This window comes from Callospermophilus lateralis, chromosome 2, assembly GCF_048772815.1.
Source record: "Callospermophilus lateralis isolate mCalLat2 chromosome 2, mCalLat2.hap1, whole genome shotgun sequence".
NCBI lineage: Eukaryota > Metazoa > Chordata > Mammalia > Rodentia > Sciuridae > Callospermophilus > Callospermophilus lateralis.
Genome location: NC_135306.1, coordinates 12,916,065 through 12,930,764, shown reverse-complemented (window position 1 = coordinate 12,930,764; position 14,700 = coordinate 12,916,065). Strand labels below are relative to the sequence as shown.

General features: G+C 58.9%; 1 protein-coding gene and 1 long non-coding RNA gene across 2 annotated transcripts in view; one reads left to right on the top strand and one right to left on the bottom strand.

The window, feature by feature from the left end:
- Positions 1–1,082: 1,082 nt before the first annotated feature.
- On the bottom strand, positions 1,083–5,574 carry LOC143391135 (uncharacterized). Its single transcript, XR_013090268.2, has 3 exons — positions 5,516–5,574; positions 2,514–2,614; positions 1,083–1,156 (listed from the first exon to the last, which is right to left on the bottom strand). It is a non-coding gene; the product is annotated as an uncharacterized LOC143391135 (long non-coding RNA).
- Positions 5,575–5,706: 132 nt separating this feature from the next.
- Positions 5,707–14,700, top strand: part of Dab2ip (DAB2 interacting protein) — a 183,066-nt gene continuing 174,072 nt past the window's right edge. The window contains exon 1 of the mRNA XM_076845548.2: positions 5,707–5,887. Within this exon, the coding sequence (XP_076701663.1) occupies positions 5,848–5,887 (40 nt within the window). The 5' untranslated portion in view covers positions 5,707–5,847. The remainder of the gene's footprint in view (positions 5,888–14,700) is intronic.

The window sequence follows — 14,700 nt, the reverse complement described above, 5'->3', positions numbered from 1 at the left end:
AGCATTAAGATGCAGGGAGAGATGGGGGTGTATTCACGTGAGATGTCCTGAAGCCTTCAAAGCGCTCCTTGGGCATGTGTGGGGATGACAATTACTAACCCTTAGTCATTCCAAAAATATCTCCCTCGTTAAGTGTTTTTTTTTTTTTTTTGGTGGGGGGTCCCCTGTGCTAGGTGCTGTGCTAGGTTCTGGGGCTACAGCTGCAGGGCCGTCCAGGACCAGAGACCAGCTCTTTCGGGAGAGCTGCCAGGAGGCCTCACTCCAAGCAGAGGACATCAGGAAACCCTGGGGTGAGGCGTGCTGGTCATGGACAGTTCAAAAGAAAACAAGGAGGAACCAGGGCGTGGTGGTGCCTGGTGGCCCAGGCCTTTAATCCCAGCAACTCCGGAGGCTGAGGCAGGAGGATCCCATGTTCAAGGCCAGACTGAGCAAAATAGTGAGAGCGAGACCCTGTGTTAAAAAAATAAAAAGGGCTGGGGGTGGGGGTGTAGCTCAGTGGTAGAGCCCCCAGGTTCAATCCCAGTATCTAAGGGGAAACAAAGAAGGGAATCAAGGAGGCATGTGGCTGGCGGGAGGGAGGGAGAGGGAAGGGAAGTCGTGGGAGGAGATGGGATGGGGGCAGCTCACGTGGTTTTGCAGGTTTCCGATTCAGAAGCACTGGGCACCTCTTCTGGCCCAGGTCCTCGTCTACGTTCTACCTGCCTCAGAGACTCCATTCTCCTCTCAGCCTTTCGGTGCCTATCTGTATCCTCCAGTTACAGATGAGGAAACCGAGGCACCAAGAAGGGGAATCATGTGCCCAGCAGGTAATTGGAAGCTGGGGATTTGGACCCAGGCAGGTCCTAAGCTCCAAATGGCTGAACTCTTGCCGTGTCTTCCCTGGGAGAAACCCAACTCTTAGAGTCAAGCTAGGAGAGGTAGAGAATAATAATAAGAGAGGAGGTGGAGAGGGCAGGGAGGCAGCAGCCCCCCAGGACCCTCGAGGCTCACCAAGAGGTGTGGGGCAGGGGCCAGCCTGAAGTACCTGCGTGACAGCCTGCAGAGCGGTGACACGGTGCCGGCCCACATCAGCCTCTGCCCAGCTCAGAATGTGGGGAGCAGCAGGAGGCTGTGGGCTCCTCAGAGGCTCCATTTGGCATTGGACAGGAGGCTTTAGCTAGAAAATCAGAACCCAGAGCAGAAAATAGCTTGAAAGCACATGCAGCCCGGGTTGTTGGACACATGCAGTCGGGTCACGTGCCTGTCCTGCTGCCATCTGCGGGGACTCCTCTTCACCCCTCACAGTCCAACTCAGCTGGTCCTTCCTTTGTAAAAGCTTTCTTGACTCTGCTGGGCTGGGGGCTCCCGCTTTGCACCCCGGCTTTGCCCTCTGCTCGCTTTTTAGATCTCTGGGTTTTGGTTCCTCCTTTATGTGCCTGGCTCTTAGGCTTGGCCCGGCCCAGGACTTGGCTGGCCGTGTCCTTCCCAGCAGGGAGATGCTGAGCAAGCCAGCCAGCAGGTGCCTGCCTCCTGCATGCCCACTGCGGGGCTACTGTCCCCCCACCCATGGCCATTGGTGACCACTTAGCTCCTTCAATTACATGGAGTGACAGGCCACTGCGGCTGGGATGGGAACGCAGCAGGACCGCATGCCCAGCTGTGCTGGGCACTTTGGCAGACCCTGCCTTACTGCCGCCCTGAGCTCTGATGCTGCAGCCTCAGCTCTGAAGACCAGCCTATTGGTCGGTCCAGAAGCCTCGGGGCCATTCTGGGCACATTTCTTTTCCCTGCTTCTGTGTCTGCCTGGTTAGCTGTTCTGGCTCTGCCCACGCGTCCAGAATTGGGGTGCTTTTCTCCACTCCTGGCCCCAATCCCTGCTGGAGGTCCCCGCATCTTGCACCTCGAAGGGCTGGAGCAGTGCCCTACTTGGTCTCCCTGAGCCCACACTCCACACAGCAGCCAGGGATCCCACAGGTCACTCCCCTGCTTCTACCTGCAATGACCCCCACCCTCCCTGGCCCACAGGCCCTCCCCGGAGCAGCCCCAGACTTTTATCTCTTCTCTTGGGCCACTCTTCCACCCAGCCCCCAGCCCCAGCCACTCTGGCCATCACATGACCTCCTGCCCGCCAGCCTCACTCCGGTGGAGCCCTTGCAGTGGCCCCGCCCACCCCTGGAGGCTGGCCCCCTGGATTCACCTTGCCTGTCAAGTTACTGCTCAGAATTTACTCTCCTGGGCCCAGATTTAATTTTCTAAATAGCGCTCCTCTCCCTCCAGATAGAATATAAATCCATGTGAGAAAAGACGCTGGCCATCCCAGGTGCTAGGACAGGACTGGGCACCAAATCAGCACTTGTTAACTGTTGGTGAAATGAATACAAGATCCAGATGGGGCCTGAGTTCCTTTTGCAGCCACACTGGGGATGTACCGATGCAGGTGCTTTGTATTGACAAACCCAGCAAGTTTGTATTGACAGTTTTACCACACGGAGATCATTAGACAGGTGTGCACAGGGTACAGTCAAGATACTCACAGTAGCCGGGCGTGGTGGTGCATGCTGTAATCCCAGCGACGTGGGAGGCCGAGGCAGGAGGATGCCAAGTTTGAGGCCAGCTTTAGCAACTTAGCAAAACCCTGTTTCCAGATAAAAAAATAAAAAGGATTAAAGATATGTAACCTGAGTTCAATCCCCAGTACAAAATATGTATGTGTGTATGTGTGTGTTGTGTGTGTGTGTATATATATATATATATATATTACATATATATGTATATCTCATTGAAGCATTGCTTATTGTCACCAAGAAAGTGCAGCAACCTAGGTGTCCATCAGGAGGGGATTGGCTCAATCCAGGTATGGCACAGCCAAAGGGTGGAATGTTTTGTAGCCACTAAACAGAAGGAGAGGAGTCTGATTGTGCTGGTATGGTTTTCCCCAGTGGAGAGAAACGGAGCCCCATGCCTGATGTGCAATATACATTCATTGTAAATGCATCCCTGGAGGGCAGGAGCTCTGTTTGCATATCTAAACACATCTGAGTCATAAAAAGAGGGAAATGGATGGGAGGATGCTCGGTTAATCCAACTGTTCCTTGTCTGGTGAAGAAGGTAAAGCCCAGGGAGGTCACGCCACCACTTGGAGGCACAGCCAGGATGGGGGCCCAGATCTTCCTTCCCCAAGACCCACTTCCTGGTCTCAACAGGTTCTGGGGATGCAGCTGAGTGAAGGGTGCAGCCTGAGCCTAACCCTGAGTCGTGAGTCATTTAAGTCGAGTTGGAACCTCGGCTTCCTTGTCTGTAAAATGGGCCTGTGTTCTCCCGCCCCCAGCCCCGCCCTCACTAGGCTGTGGTGAGGGGAAAAAGCTTGTGATCACAAAAGCTTATATAAGGATGAGCATTACTGAGTGCTTCAGACACACCCAGCCAGCCATGCACAAAGCCCTTTGAGGCTCATGATCCCCTTTAATCCGCACAAGAACCCTCTGAGGTTAGGGCTATGAGTGGCCTCGTTCTAGCCGCTCACGAGGCTTTCGTAACTAACACCCGGAGTCACCCACTTGGGTGGCAGAGCTGAGATGTAAGCCCAGGGTTTCAGCCTCCTCCTCTCAGCTTCCATACTCTAGAAAGTTCTCCATGTGTCTACGTGAAAAATTGGTTTCCAGAACTCCCAGGACCCAGGGACCCTGGAGAGCTGGAGCACACTGGACCTGAACCCACCCATGGGTAGGTGGTCCCCAGGGCAGATTCCCCACTCCTAGGCCACCTCCCACCTCATAGGGCCTGTCCCCACAGCCCCTGATCAGGAGGGCCCGGGAGCCTGGAGCCTGCAGCCAGCCTGGGTCGGGCCTGGTCTCCCTGTAATTAAAGGAGCAGGAGGCTGGGAGCTGGAATCCATGTGGACCAAGGTGGGGGAGGCGGGTTGGGGGGACAGGAGGAGCTTCCTTGTGGCCAGGCCAACCACGTCAGCAGCCACTGGTCCTCTGGAGGCAGCTGGGCAGCCATGGGTAGCTGGGAGGGACCCTGTGTGGACTCCCCTCCATGAGGTCTCGCCAGCCTCCTGCCCAGCTCTGTCTCCACCGCCCTCCTCGTGATGTCCCCCACCCACACCAGAGCCATGTCTCCCAAAAGCAGGTCACTGGCGCTTGGCTCCTGGTGTTCTGTGGGGGCAGAACATTCTCTCCTGCTCTGAGCGCAGTGCTGGGGGGGCCGCTTGCAGGAACGTCCGGGCATCCACTGGAAAGGAGGTCATTCTCCGCACAGAGGTCTTCCGGACGGCATGTGGCCCCCGGGACAAGCCCACAGCCCCAGGCTGGCACTCCCTGCCTGCTCTTTGGCCCTGACGTTCTCCCAGCCACTTAATGTCCCCTTCTGGTCTCCCTGCCTTTCTCCTGCCACCCCTGGGCCTGCACGCCTTCCCTCCCTGCTCAGCCTGTTCCCTCTCTGCCAGGTCAGATGCCTCCCCTCCCAGGCAGCCTTCCCTGATTGGGCTCAACTCTCTCCCCTCAGGCCCATGGGCCTTGTCTGTCTCCTGAGCGTGCTTGTGAGGCCCGGAGATGTGGCATGAATGACTGCATGGTGGTCCCCTCACCCCCAGCTCCAAGGCTGTGATTCTGCCCTGGATGTCAATCACTACTTATGACCTGGACGAGTCCATCCTTCTCTCTAACCTGCATGGTCTTTGTCCAAGCAATGACCACTGTCTACGAGAAGGGACCACTGCGAGGCTCACAAGAGGCAATGCCGGTGACCTCTCCAACCCGGGTCACCTCTGGTGGGTGCTTCACAAATGGTACCCAGTGCTTCCATGGCTCTTCTTGACGAGGCCACAGCCCCCCCCAGTCCAGCTCTGTCCTGCCACCTGCCTCTTCTACGTGACACTCAGGGATGCCTGCCCAAGGAAACAGGGATCCTGCCACTCTCATGGACCAAGACTGTCCCCACAGCCCTGCCCCACCTGCCCCGCCTTGTTCCTCAGCCCTGGCTCTCTCCACCCCTGTCCCCTCTGCTCCAACCACCTAGAGCTTACCCCCTTTTAAAAACGACACAGGTGATTGCTCTTCTTCCTCCCCTGGCTGGCTGCTACCTCACTTAGGTCCCCCTTCCTCCAGGGAGCCTGCTTGACCTCACACCCCAGCCGGGCCAGACCCCTGCTCTGTGCCCCGGTGGCGCCTGCAGTGACCTGTTCCCTGCAAGCTGTTTTCCCTGCAGCGGGCCAGACGCTGCGCCTGGCTCCCCTGCAGACCCAGCACCGGCCCAGTGTCTGGCGAGGACTAGATGCTCAAAAAATATTTAGTGACTAACTGAATGGATGGCTGAGTCAATGACTGCATCCCCCACACTGCAGGAAGTGTCTGAGAACAGATTTGAGTGGGAGGTTCCAGCAGGGGCCTGGGAGAAGCCCCTGGGGTTCGGGTGCTGGGTGGCGGGCAGAGTGGACCCCCACCCCCTCCCAGAGCGGGTCAGCCTCCCCCTCTTCCCACAGGGCCCCGGGGCCCCAGAGCCGGCTTCCAGATGTTGAGCCCCGTGTCTGCCTCACCTCTGAGCCTCTCCATCTGCACAGCCCGATCCCCGCAGCCAGCGTCGCGGGCAGCCAGGCCAGCGTCCCCGGCGTCTTCCTATTTTAGACATCTCGCCGCCTCAGTCCCTTCTAATGTTTCCAGCCAGGCTGCGGGGGGAGGAGAAAGAGGTTACTGCTACTTTAAATGTGCTGTATGAAGGCGAGGGCTGGAGAGGGGCCTGCTGCAGGAACACCCCGTCATCCCGCCGGAGAAGCCGCCAGATGGAATACAACAGGCGAAGCCCGGGCGCCCATGGAGACCGCCCCGGGGCATAAACCAGGGGGGGCCAGGGGCGGGGGGCGCGCTCGCCATGGAGCCCGACGCCCTCCTGGACCAAGACGGCTCCTACGGTAGGTGACACTGGCCGGCTAAGTGGCAGAGTTGGGGACCTCAGCCTGGCTGCTCAGGGGGACTTTTCTCCGCTTTAGGAATCGGAGTTGAAGGGGGGAGGCGATCGGGCAGCTGGCACTGGCTGGGCCGGGGACTCTGGGTGGGCATGGTGCCCTGGGTCACGGGGCACAGTGCCCAAGGGGGTCTCTGGGCAGCGGGTGGCAGGCGGCCGGGGAAGGAGAGCTCCTGGGCCGCCGGGCTCTGCTCCAGGCTGAGGAGGCCAGGGAGGAAGTTTGCAGCCCCCTGCGGCTGCCTCTGCCCGCCTGGCTGCGTCCCCGGCTGCGCTGCGCTGCGCTGCGTGGCAGATCCAATTAGTGAGATCCTGCGGGTCAACGGAGATGGAGCAGGCGACGGGTGCACCCTGTCATTAAAGGCCAGGGCTCAAGCTGAGAGTGCTCCCCAGGCTGCCACTGGGGAGCTGGCCCTGCCCAGCCTTCTGGGCCACGGGCAGCCCTGGGCGGAGAACTGGGGAAAAGTTGCCTGGGACAGGCCGGCTGAGGGTCCGGGGAAGGGATCTGCAAGCCGCAGAAGGTTCTGCGGAGGCAGTTTCTGGAGGCTGGGAGCCCCGGGGAGGGAGCTGCCCAAGCTCTCCAGACGGTTCAGTTGGTCCTGCTGCTGAGCACAGTGTGTCTGTCTCTGGGCAACGGAGGGAGGCGGGAGGGCAGGAGTGTGGTGAGGGACCAAGGCAGCGGGTTTGGGGCTCATGGGGAGGGGCAGTTGAGGGGCAGCCCCCCCAGCTCAGGTCAGCCTTTCAGGGAATCAGGGGCCTCAGTCTCTTCCACAAAAACTGGGCTCTTTTCCCTCTGGACCGACTCCCTACTCCAGCCAGCCAGGCTGCCTGGCACAAAGCCACATTCCCTGCCCCCAGCAGCAGCCCAGCTCCCTCCAGGGAGAGGTCCTTGGCCACGTGTGGACCTACGACCCCTGGCTTGGGCCAGCACCTAGCTTTTTCAGGCAGTCAGGTGGCCTGTGGGTACACCTCGAGTGACCTCCAGGTGCCAACCTGTGTCGGGGTCAGAGGGGCAGGAAGAGGAGCTCAGTCCTAAGAAATAGCTTAGTGGTTGGCGGAAGGAAGGGAGAGGAGGAAGGAGGAGAGAGGGCTCTGGCCCTGGAAGCACTCCCAGCCTGGATTGGGAGACAACCAAGGATGGATTCCGGATCCCAAGGGATGAGATCCTTGGGAAGGCTGGGGGCAGAGAGTCTGGGGGTGGGGACAGGCCTGCCTACACCCAGAACTGTCCACTTGAAGCTTGGCACAGGGATGCTGTCCCATCGAGGGTCCAGCGCTGGGGGCCGCAGGGGGATCAATCCACAATCAGGCAAATTTCCAGATTCCTCGGATCTCCATCTCCCCATCCAGTGATGTTCCGGAAGTCCACAGCCCCAACTTGCTGTGCTCCAGTTCTGCTAGGGGCATGGTTGGGCAGGATGAGCCTGGAAACTGCGTCCACCTTAACCCAAGAGCCCTGTGCACAATGAGCTGCTGTGGCTCTCCTGGACGCTGGTCAGGGAGTGAGGTGTCTGGGGTACGGGAGGAAGAGGCAAGGAGAAGAGTAGGACTCGGATGAGGGCAGGCGGCGGGGCTCAGGGACCCGGCTCTTCCGTGGAGAGAGGTCTGGTCTCTCCCCACAGGACCTGGTTCTCAAGTTGAAGGGACTATCCTGGGCCAGGGCGACACGGGAGGCCAGTCACCCCTGTCTCTGGGCCCTGGTTCTGCATTCATTCATTCAACACTTTCAGGACCTGGATTGGTCTCTCGGGTCCAAGAATAGGCACTGGCCAGGGTCCAAGAATAAGGCAAACCTCATCTCCGCCTTTGTGGCATTCCCAAGTCAGCCTGGGAAGGAGGCAGATGCCCTGGTGGGGGAAGTTATGGCACTGAGGAGCCTCTGAGTCCACACTTGGAGTCCAGGAAAGCTGTCGTTAGTCGCTGATTCCCTCTGTCAGCTCAAGAGAAACTATCATAGATTGAGGGTTAAACAACAGAGATTTAAGAGGCAAAAATTATGTCCTCACAGTTCTGGAGGCTTGAAGTCCAACATCAATATTCCAACCAAAATGTCCACCTTTCCACTAAGTTTTTTTGGTCTTCCCTGGGCCTGCGTGTGTGGAGAGGGAAAGCAACGGCTCTGTGTCCTCCTGTAAGCACATGGTCCTATTGGCTCAGGAACCACCTCTCTGTACCTTCATTGAGGCCCTCAGAGGCCTCATCTCCAATAGCCTCTCCCTTTGGCCGTGCCATCCAGATCCGCCTGCTGCCCCCCCGCACCGTCTGACACCCCCTCCTTCACCTCCTCCCTCTCTAGGTCCCAGCCACACAGATCTGAGCTTTTTTATACTCTTCAAACCAGTTTCTACCCCAGGGACTTTGCACAGGCTATCTTTTTCCACCTGGATAGAGTATTCTTCCTCTCACTCTTCACTGAACTAACTCTTCTTCTTTATCCCAACATCAAATGGAAATCCAACTCCTCAGAGAAGCCTTCCCTAGGCCATATTCCCCCTGCCCCCCCCCATCCATCAAATCAGACTCCACTCCCTTAGTCCTCCTTGTCCTCTATAGGAACCGTTCTTGTTGGCACTACACATTATTATGTCTTCAACCTGCGTGGCCACCCTTCATCTCTGAACTCTCAGTATGCCCGGGGCATAGCTCTCTGACTGGCATGTGGTAAGCGTCCAATAAATGCTGGTTGAATGAGGGAGGGGGTGAATGAATGCAGTCAGCCCAGGTGCAAAGGCATGGAGGTGGGAGAGCCTTTGGAGGGCTCTCTGGCACTTACCACTGGAGTGGTGCTCTTGGTCAGGCACTGGCCAGCTAAACTCCCGGAGGGCTCAGGGGTCTTGTGGGGACAAAGCTGGGTGTGGCGGAGCAGTAAATGGGGGTAAAGCTCTGTTGGTCTTTCAGAGAAGCACCTCCTTCCCATCTGCCTTTCGATGGCCAAGGAAGGGGACAAGAGGGAGCCTGACAGGGGCCCAGTGTCTCGCCCTGTAAGACTTTCTCTTTGGGTCCTCGTGGGTCCCACCATTTCTCCCACAGCACCAATGGCCCCTCCCACCCACTGCTGAAGCTCTTGGTGTCTGCTGGGTCACGATGGGTTTTTCTTCCCTGGTGATGCTCGAGGGCAGAGCCCTGCCTGGTTGGCTGCTGTATTCTTAGGGTCTCACTCCACCGGACCTGAGCCGTGCCCACTCCACACTCGCTGGATAAATGAATGAATGAATGAGTGAGTGAGTGAATGAGGAATGAACCAATGGTGAGTGAATTAGAAACGAGGAATGAACGAACAGTGAGCGAGTGAATGGATGAGTGAATGAATGAATGAGGAATGAGTGAACGAGCACGGCACCAGCTGGACCCGCCCTGGGCCTGCTCTTTGTCCCCAGGCATCCTCTCCATCTCGGAGCTTCTGTTGAGGGTGCTGGGCTCCAAGCCCCAAATATTCCAGCTCTGACCATCAAGACTAGATCTGACTGAGCCCCTGGCACCCTCTTCCCTTCTTGTGGCCTGAGCCTCACCCCAGCTCCCTTTGGCTTGGGTGGCCTTGAGCCATCCCCATTCCTGGCTCAGGCTCAATTTCTTTGTATGACAAATGGGCAGACCCAGCCGCGCCCCGCCTGGTGCTTCAGAGGAGACAGAGGCGCATGTGAGGCCCGACGCCTGTTGGGGGATCTGTGATTCATGGAGGAGCCAGCGGGGTGCAGACAGGTGGCTCAGAGGAATGCTCCGGAAGGGCTGGATGCTTTGGAAATCCTGGGGTGAAAGAGGTCACTCAGAAGTTCAGAACCTTCAATTTTCTTCCTGACATCGACTCGGCCAGGACATCAGCCCCAGGGTCACGGGAGGCCCCCGTGGGGAGGCGGATGGATGTGGCTTGTAAACTTCCAAGTGCTGCAGGTGTAAGAACCAGGGCTGCTTATTGAGCACCTGCTCCGTGCCAGGTTCCAGGAAAAGCCTTGATGCGCACCCTCTATTTGAGCCCTCATAACCTGGCAGGTTGCTGCTAGCCCATTTTCCAGATGAAGAAACTGAGGTTTGGGGCAGTTGAGTGTCCCAGAGCAGAGTTCAGGGCAGTGGGATCTGAACCCAGCCATTCCAGCGACAAGGCCTGAAGGGGCCTGGGGTCCCGTATTGCTGCCTGCTCTGAGCGCTGTGGCTGTACCAGAGCTGCCACCTGGGGCCCTTCCATTTGCTCATGAGAAAATGCCTCCCAGGGAGAGTTTACTGAACCAGTGAAGGGCACTGCGTGACAGGGACCGTGCCGGCTCTGCTGGGGACAGCAGGAGGCAGAGGCAGCTGTGATGGAGTGGAGTCAGTCTAAAGAAAGGGCTATTTTAGGCTGGAAGCTGTGGAGGCCTGATGTCACCACTCCCTGGCCCTTCCCGCAGAGAGGGAGGCTAAAATGCCTTCAAGGGGATTGGCCTCAACTGGCAGCAAATAGAGGCTTAAAAATCACCAATCACCGCTGCAGAGCTGGGGGTGTGGCTCACTCATCATCTCATTTCCCCTCCCCACCAACCTGATGAGGTCTCATTCCCCTGCTGAAGATGAGGACACTGAAGCTCAGAGAGGCTGAGTGACTTGGCTGAAGTCGCACAGCTAGAGAAGCCAAGAATCACATAGGTCTGTCCCACTAAGAAGCCTGTTCTCTGAACCAGTGCCTCCTAGGCCCTTCCCTGAGGCTGTACCCATGAGATGGGATGTTGGAGGCTGTGCTTGGGCCTCCCCTGCCTCTCAGGCCCCCTCCTGGATCTATTATTGAGCTAACTCAACAGGCCCTGGGCAAAGACCTGGGCCCGCATCTGTGGTAAGGTACCTGCACCAGTCTGTCCTATCCTGGGTAGGGAAGGGATGCCAGAATTCAAACTCCTTCCATCTTGCTCCAGGACTCTGGGGTCCCATTTCCTGAGCACTTAGGAGACTTCAGCTCCTCCCAGAGGAAGGATCCCCTTCACTCCAATGACACCATCCAGGCTCCAAAGCTCCCCCAGCCACAGAGCTACCAAGGGGTACTTGGGACTCGAACCCAGGACTCCCAGATGCCAGTTCTCTTTCCACTGCTCTGGGCTGGTCCCCAATCTGCACCCTCCCTGTGCCCAGGGAGCCTCGCTTCTGCTGGTTGGCCGTTCCTGGGCCTCTGGGCTTCTCAGAGGGCAGGTGGAGGACTTGGCGTTTTCCTCACCCTGCCACAGAGTGGAGAAGAACCCCAATCTGGAAGAACTGTCAATCAAGAACCATGAGTCTGGACAGGGAGGTGCTTGAATCACGTAGGCACCCAAGCCCACTGCAGGAGCCAGGAACTGGGGGCTGGTGCAGGGCTGGTGAGGGGCTCCTGTGCTGGAGCCGGAGGGCAGAGCCAGGACAAGCCCAGGGAAGAGCCGTGGCTGTCCCGCAGAGGGAGGGACTCTGGGTTGTGAGCTGCCCGGGGCTCCCCATGGAGCCCCGTGTGTGTGCACAGCAGAGGAGCATGAAGATCAGGGCCCGCGGGCCTGTGCCTGGTCTCTGCATCTGCACAATCCCCTGCGTGAGCCTGTGCTGGCTCGGGGGTCCCCCATCCCCCTGGGCTCCCTGGGTTCAGTCTGTGAGTAAGCAAAGAGCCCGGAGGACCCTGGTCTCTGGCCTGGTGGCGGGAATGTGGGTGTTCACACTGAGACAGGGACGCAGGTGGCAGAGCAGATTCTGGACAGGAGGGAGTCTGGGGTCCTGGGATGGTGCTGGCAGGGCCATGGGACAGCCTTCTGTAGGGGAGTCTGTGACGGTCCTTCCAGATGTGACCTTGACTCCAGGGTGGAGGGACCGGAGCCACATATCGGAACCGCTTCCTTTCCAAGGCTGGCCAAAGCTTCAGCTCAGATGCCCAGCCAGGGTTCCCTCCCGCAGGAAGCCGGCCCTGACCAGCCTGGCTGAGGCCACTCTGTCCCCACTTGTCAGTGGGGTCGTGACCTCTAGTCCTAGGACATCTCATGGGCTATGCCTTCTAGCAGAGGGACAAACAGAGGAGCCCTGCCCCTCTCCTCGGCAGAGCAGGGCTGGGCAGTCTCGGACCGCCCAGGGATCCTGGGGACAACAAGACAGGAGCTCAAGGGGCCTGGGGTTGGACCAACTCATGGGAGCAGGGGCAGAAGCAGGTGGAGGGAGGGGTGGACTCCTGTCCAATCTGAAGCTGTGCCCGGATGGCTGGGTCACCACCACCCCGGGCCTTCCAGCCGGTGACCTACATTCCCCCAGCGCCTCGTGTGCAGGCAGACGAGCGAGCAGAGCAGGGCCCCGCGGGAGGGTGACCGGGCCTGTGCCTGGTCTCTGCATCCGCTGAAGCCCCTGCTGAGCCTGTGGCAGCGCGGGGGTCCCTCATCCGCTGGGCTCCCTGGGTTCAGTCTGTGAGCAAAAGAGCAGTCCAAGGGACTGCAGTCCCTGAAGTGGCCGGCTGCCTGTCCCCATCCCTGCCCCTCCCCTGCCAGCGCCCTCCCTGTGGATGGCCTCAGCTGCCCTTTGCTGCTGTAGGAAGCCGGGTCCTGAGCCAGGGGGCGGCTGTCAGCCGAGGCAGTGGGGGGCGGCCTGGAGCCCAGCGTGAGGCTGACCTGGAAGGGAGTGGGGTGAGCCTCAGAGGGAGCAGGAGGTGGCCCCTGGCCCCTGAAGCTGGAGGTGGCCACCAGCCCAGCATCTTCCTTCAGGTTGGGGCCAAGGGTCCCTTCCTTCCTGGTGAAGCCCCACCTGGAGGAAGGGGCCCGGCCGGCTCCATAGCTAGGAGTCAGGGCGCAGGCCTGGCTGGGTACCCTGCTCTGGGACCTCTGGTCTCTCCTCTGCCAGCTCTGTGGAGGGCGGGTGACGGTGGCTTTGCCGCAGTCTGGCTGGGCACAAATCACCGAGCCGCCACAAAGCACTGTATGTTCCAACAGGAAGCTTTATTGCCCGAACTCCCACCAGCACTCCACGCACACCCCCGGGGACTCACCCCGCTCTACCCCGGGCTTCGCCCCAACTCTCTGGGAACCGTGAGAACTCCACGGGAACTCCAAAGTAGCAGGCGCCCGAGGCCACAAGAGCCGCCCTATTGCTGGACAGTAAAGGTCTATATACAATTGAATACACAGCTTAACATGCCAGCGTCTTCTGCTGACCTGGCCCTCAACAGGCTGTCTGTCCCTTCCGGGCTCTCCTTTCAGGCTGGTCCCGGGCTCTCCTTTCAGACTGGCCTCTGACAGCCGCGGGCCTGGGCAGCCTGTCAGAGACTTCCCCATCTCTGTCTCAGTCTCTGTCTGTCTCACCATCTATCTCTGTGTCTCTCTGCCTCCTCCCATTCCCTCAGGGCTTGGCTGCACCCACAGGCACCTGGTGACGGCCTACTGTGTGCAGCAGTAAGTGGGCAGCGAGCTCGACCCACCTCGGCCTCTCCAGGTGGACTCTTCTGAGTCCGCCTGTGTTTTGCTGCAGGCCTCACTCTTCACTCAACTCCCCCATGGAGGCCAGTCCTGCCCACTGGGCTCTGTCCCCTCCTGCGCCTGAGGACCACCCTACAGCGTCTTCGTGGGCCCTCCCAGTCTCTCCCACCCTTTCCTTGCTCCTCCTGACCATGTCTGGCCTCCTTCCTCCTCTGGTCTCTGCTTCCTCCCTGCCCGTGGGGTCCTCAGCGAGGTCACCAGGACAGCTGACCAAACATTGTCCACCTCTCCGCACCTCTGCACCCTTCACACCCCTCCTGTGTTTGCACCTCTGCCCTTTGCCAGCCCCCACCGGGGCCTCCGTCACCCCTGCTCCATGCAGGCCCTATCCCAGACCAAGGGACCTCTGTAAGTCACCATTCCACTCAGGGCTCTGAGGCAGCCTTGTCACTCCTGATGGCCTTGTCTGTCAACCTGTTCGTGTGTGTCTGTCCCTGCGGCACACACCTCAGAGCTTCAACTCTGTAGCTCCAGCACTTTCCCCTGAATGTTTGTTGAATGAATAATGAATGGTGGAGTGATTTGATACAAGTAAAAGTACTTTGCAAGCTAAGTGAGGGGGCTGGGTCAGTGCAGCACACAGAGTGGTATTAGAGAGCATCTGGAGCCTCTGGCAGGGTGCAGCCTCATCTGGGTGGCAGGAGGGGACCCGGGCTGCCCCAGAATTTCCAGAGTATTCCAATCCTTGCTGGGCCTTGGGATGATACCCAGCCTTGCTCTAGAGATTGAGATTCAGTTAGTCTAGAGGCTGCCCAGGCACTGGAATGTTCCACCCCCTGCCTCCCTGGACCCCACAGGCCGCTCAGTTCTAAGGGGCAGACGCTGGACCGGAGGATCGCTGGAGCCCAGGGTCCCACTCCCAGCCTCCTTAATTCACTCCCAACAGTTCTCGTCTTGTCTCGTCTCTCTGCTTGGTGCCAGAGGCCCTGGGGAGCCTCGGGCTGGATCTGGTCTCAGGGAGGAGCTCAGAACAGGCGTTCACAGTTCCAATGACAGCGCAGGAAAGGTGAGCCTGAGATGTGTCCCAGCTGGCGTTGGCCTGGTGAGCAGGCAAAGGGAACCGCAGGAGAAAGGCCTGGCGTGGAGAGCCACACAGCAGCCTCTCTGGGAACCCCAGGCAGTTCGGTGGACTGGACCCAGATCCAGATGGGCAGAGGAGGCTGGAGCCTGGAGAGGTCAGCAGGACCAGGAGGGAGACTTCGGGTGCTAGGCCCAGAGCTTGGGCTTTATTCTGCATGAATGGTTTCAAACAGGGAGGGAATGTGTTCTGATGAGTCTTTCCAGAATCTCTAAGACCCTCAACCCCACCTTCACCTGGCCCCCTCCCCTGAGC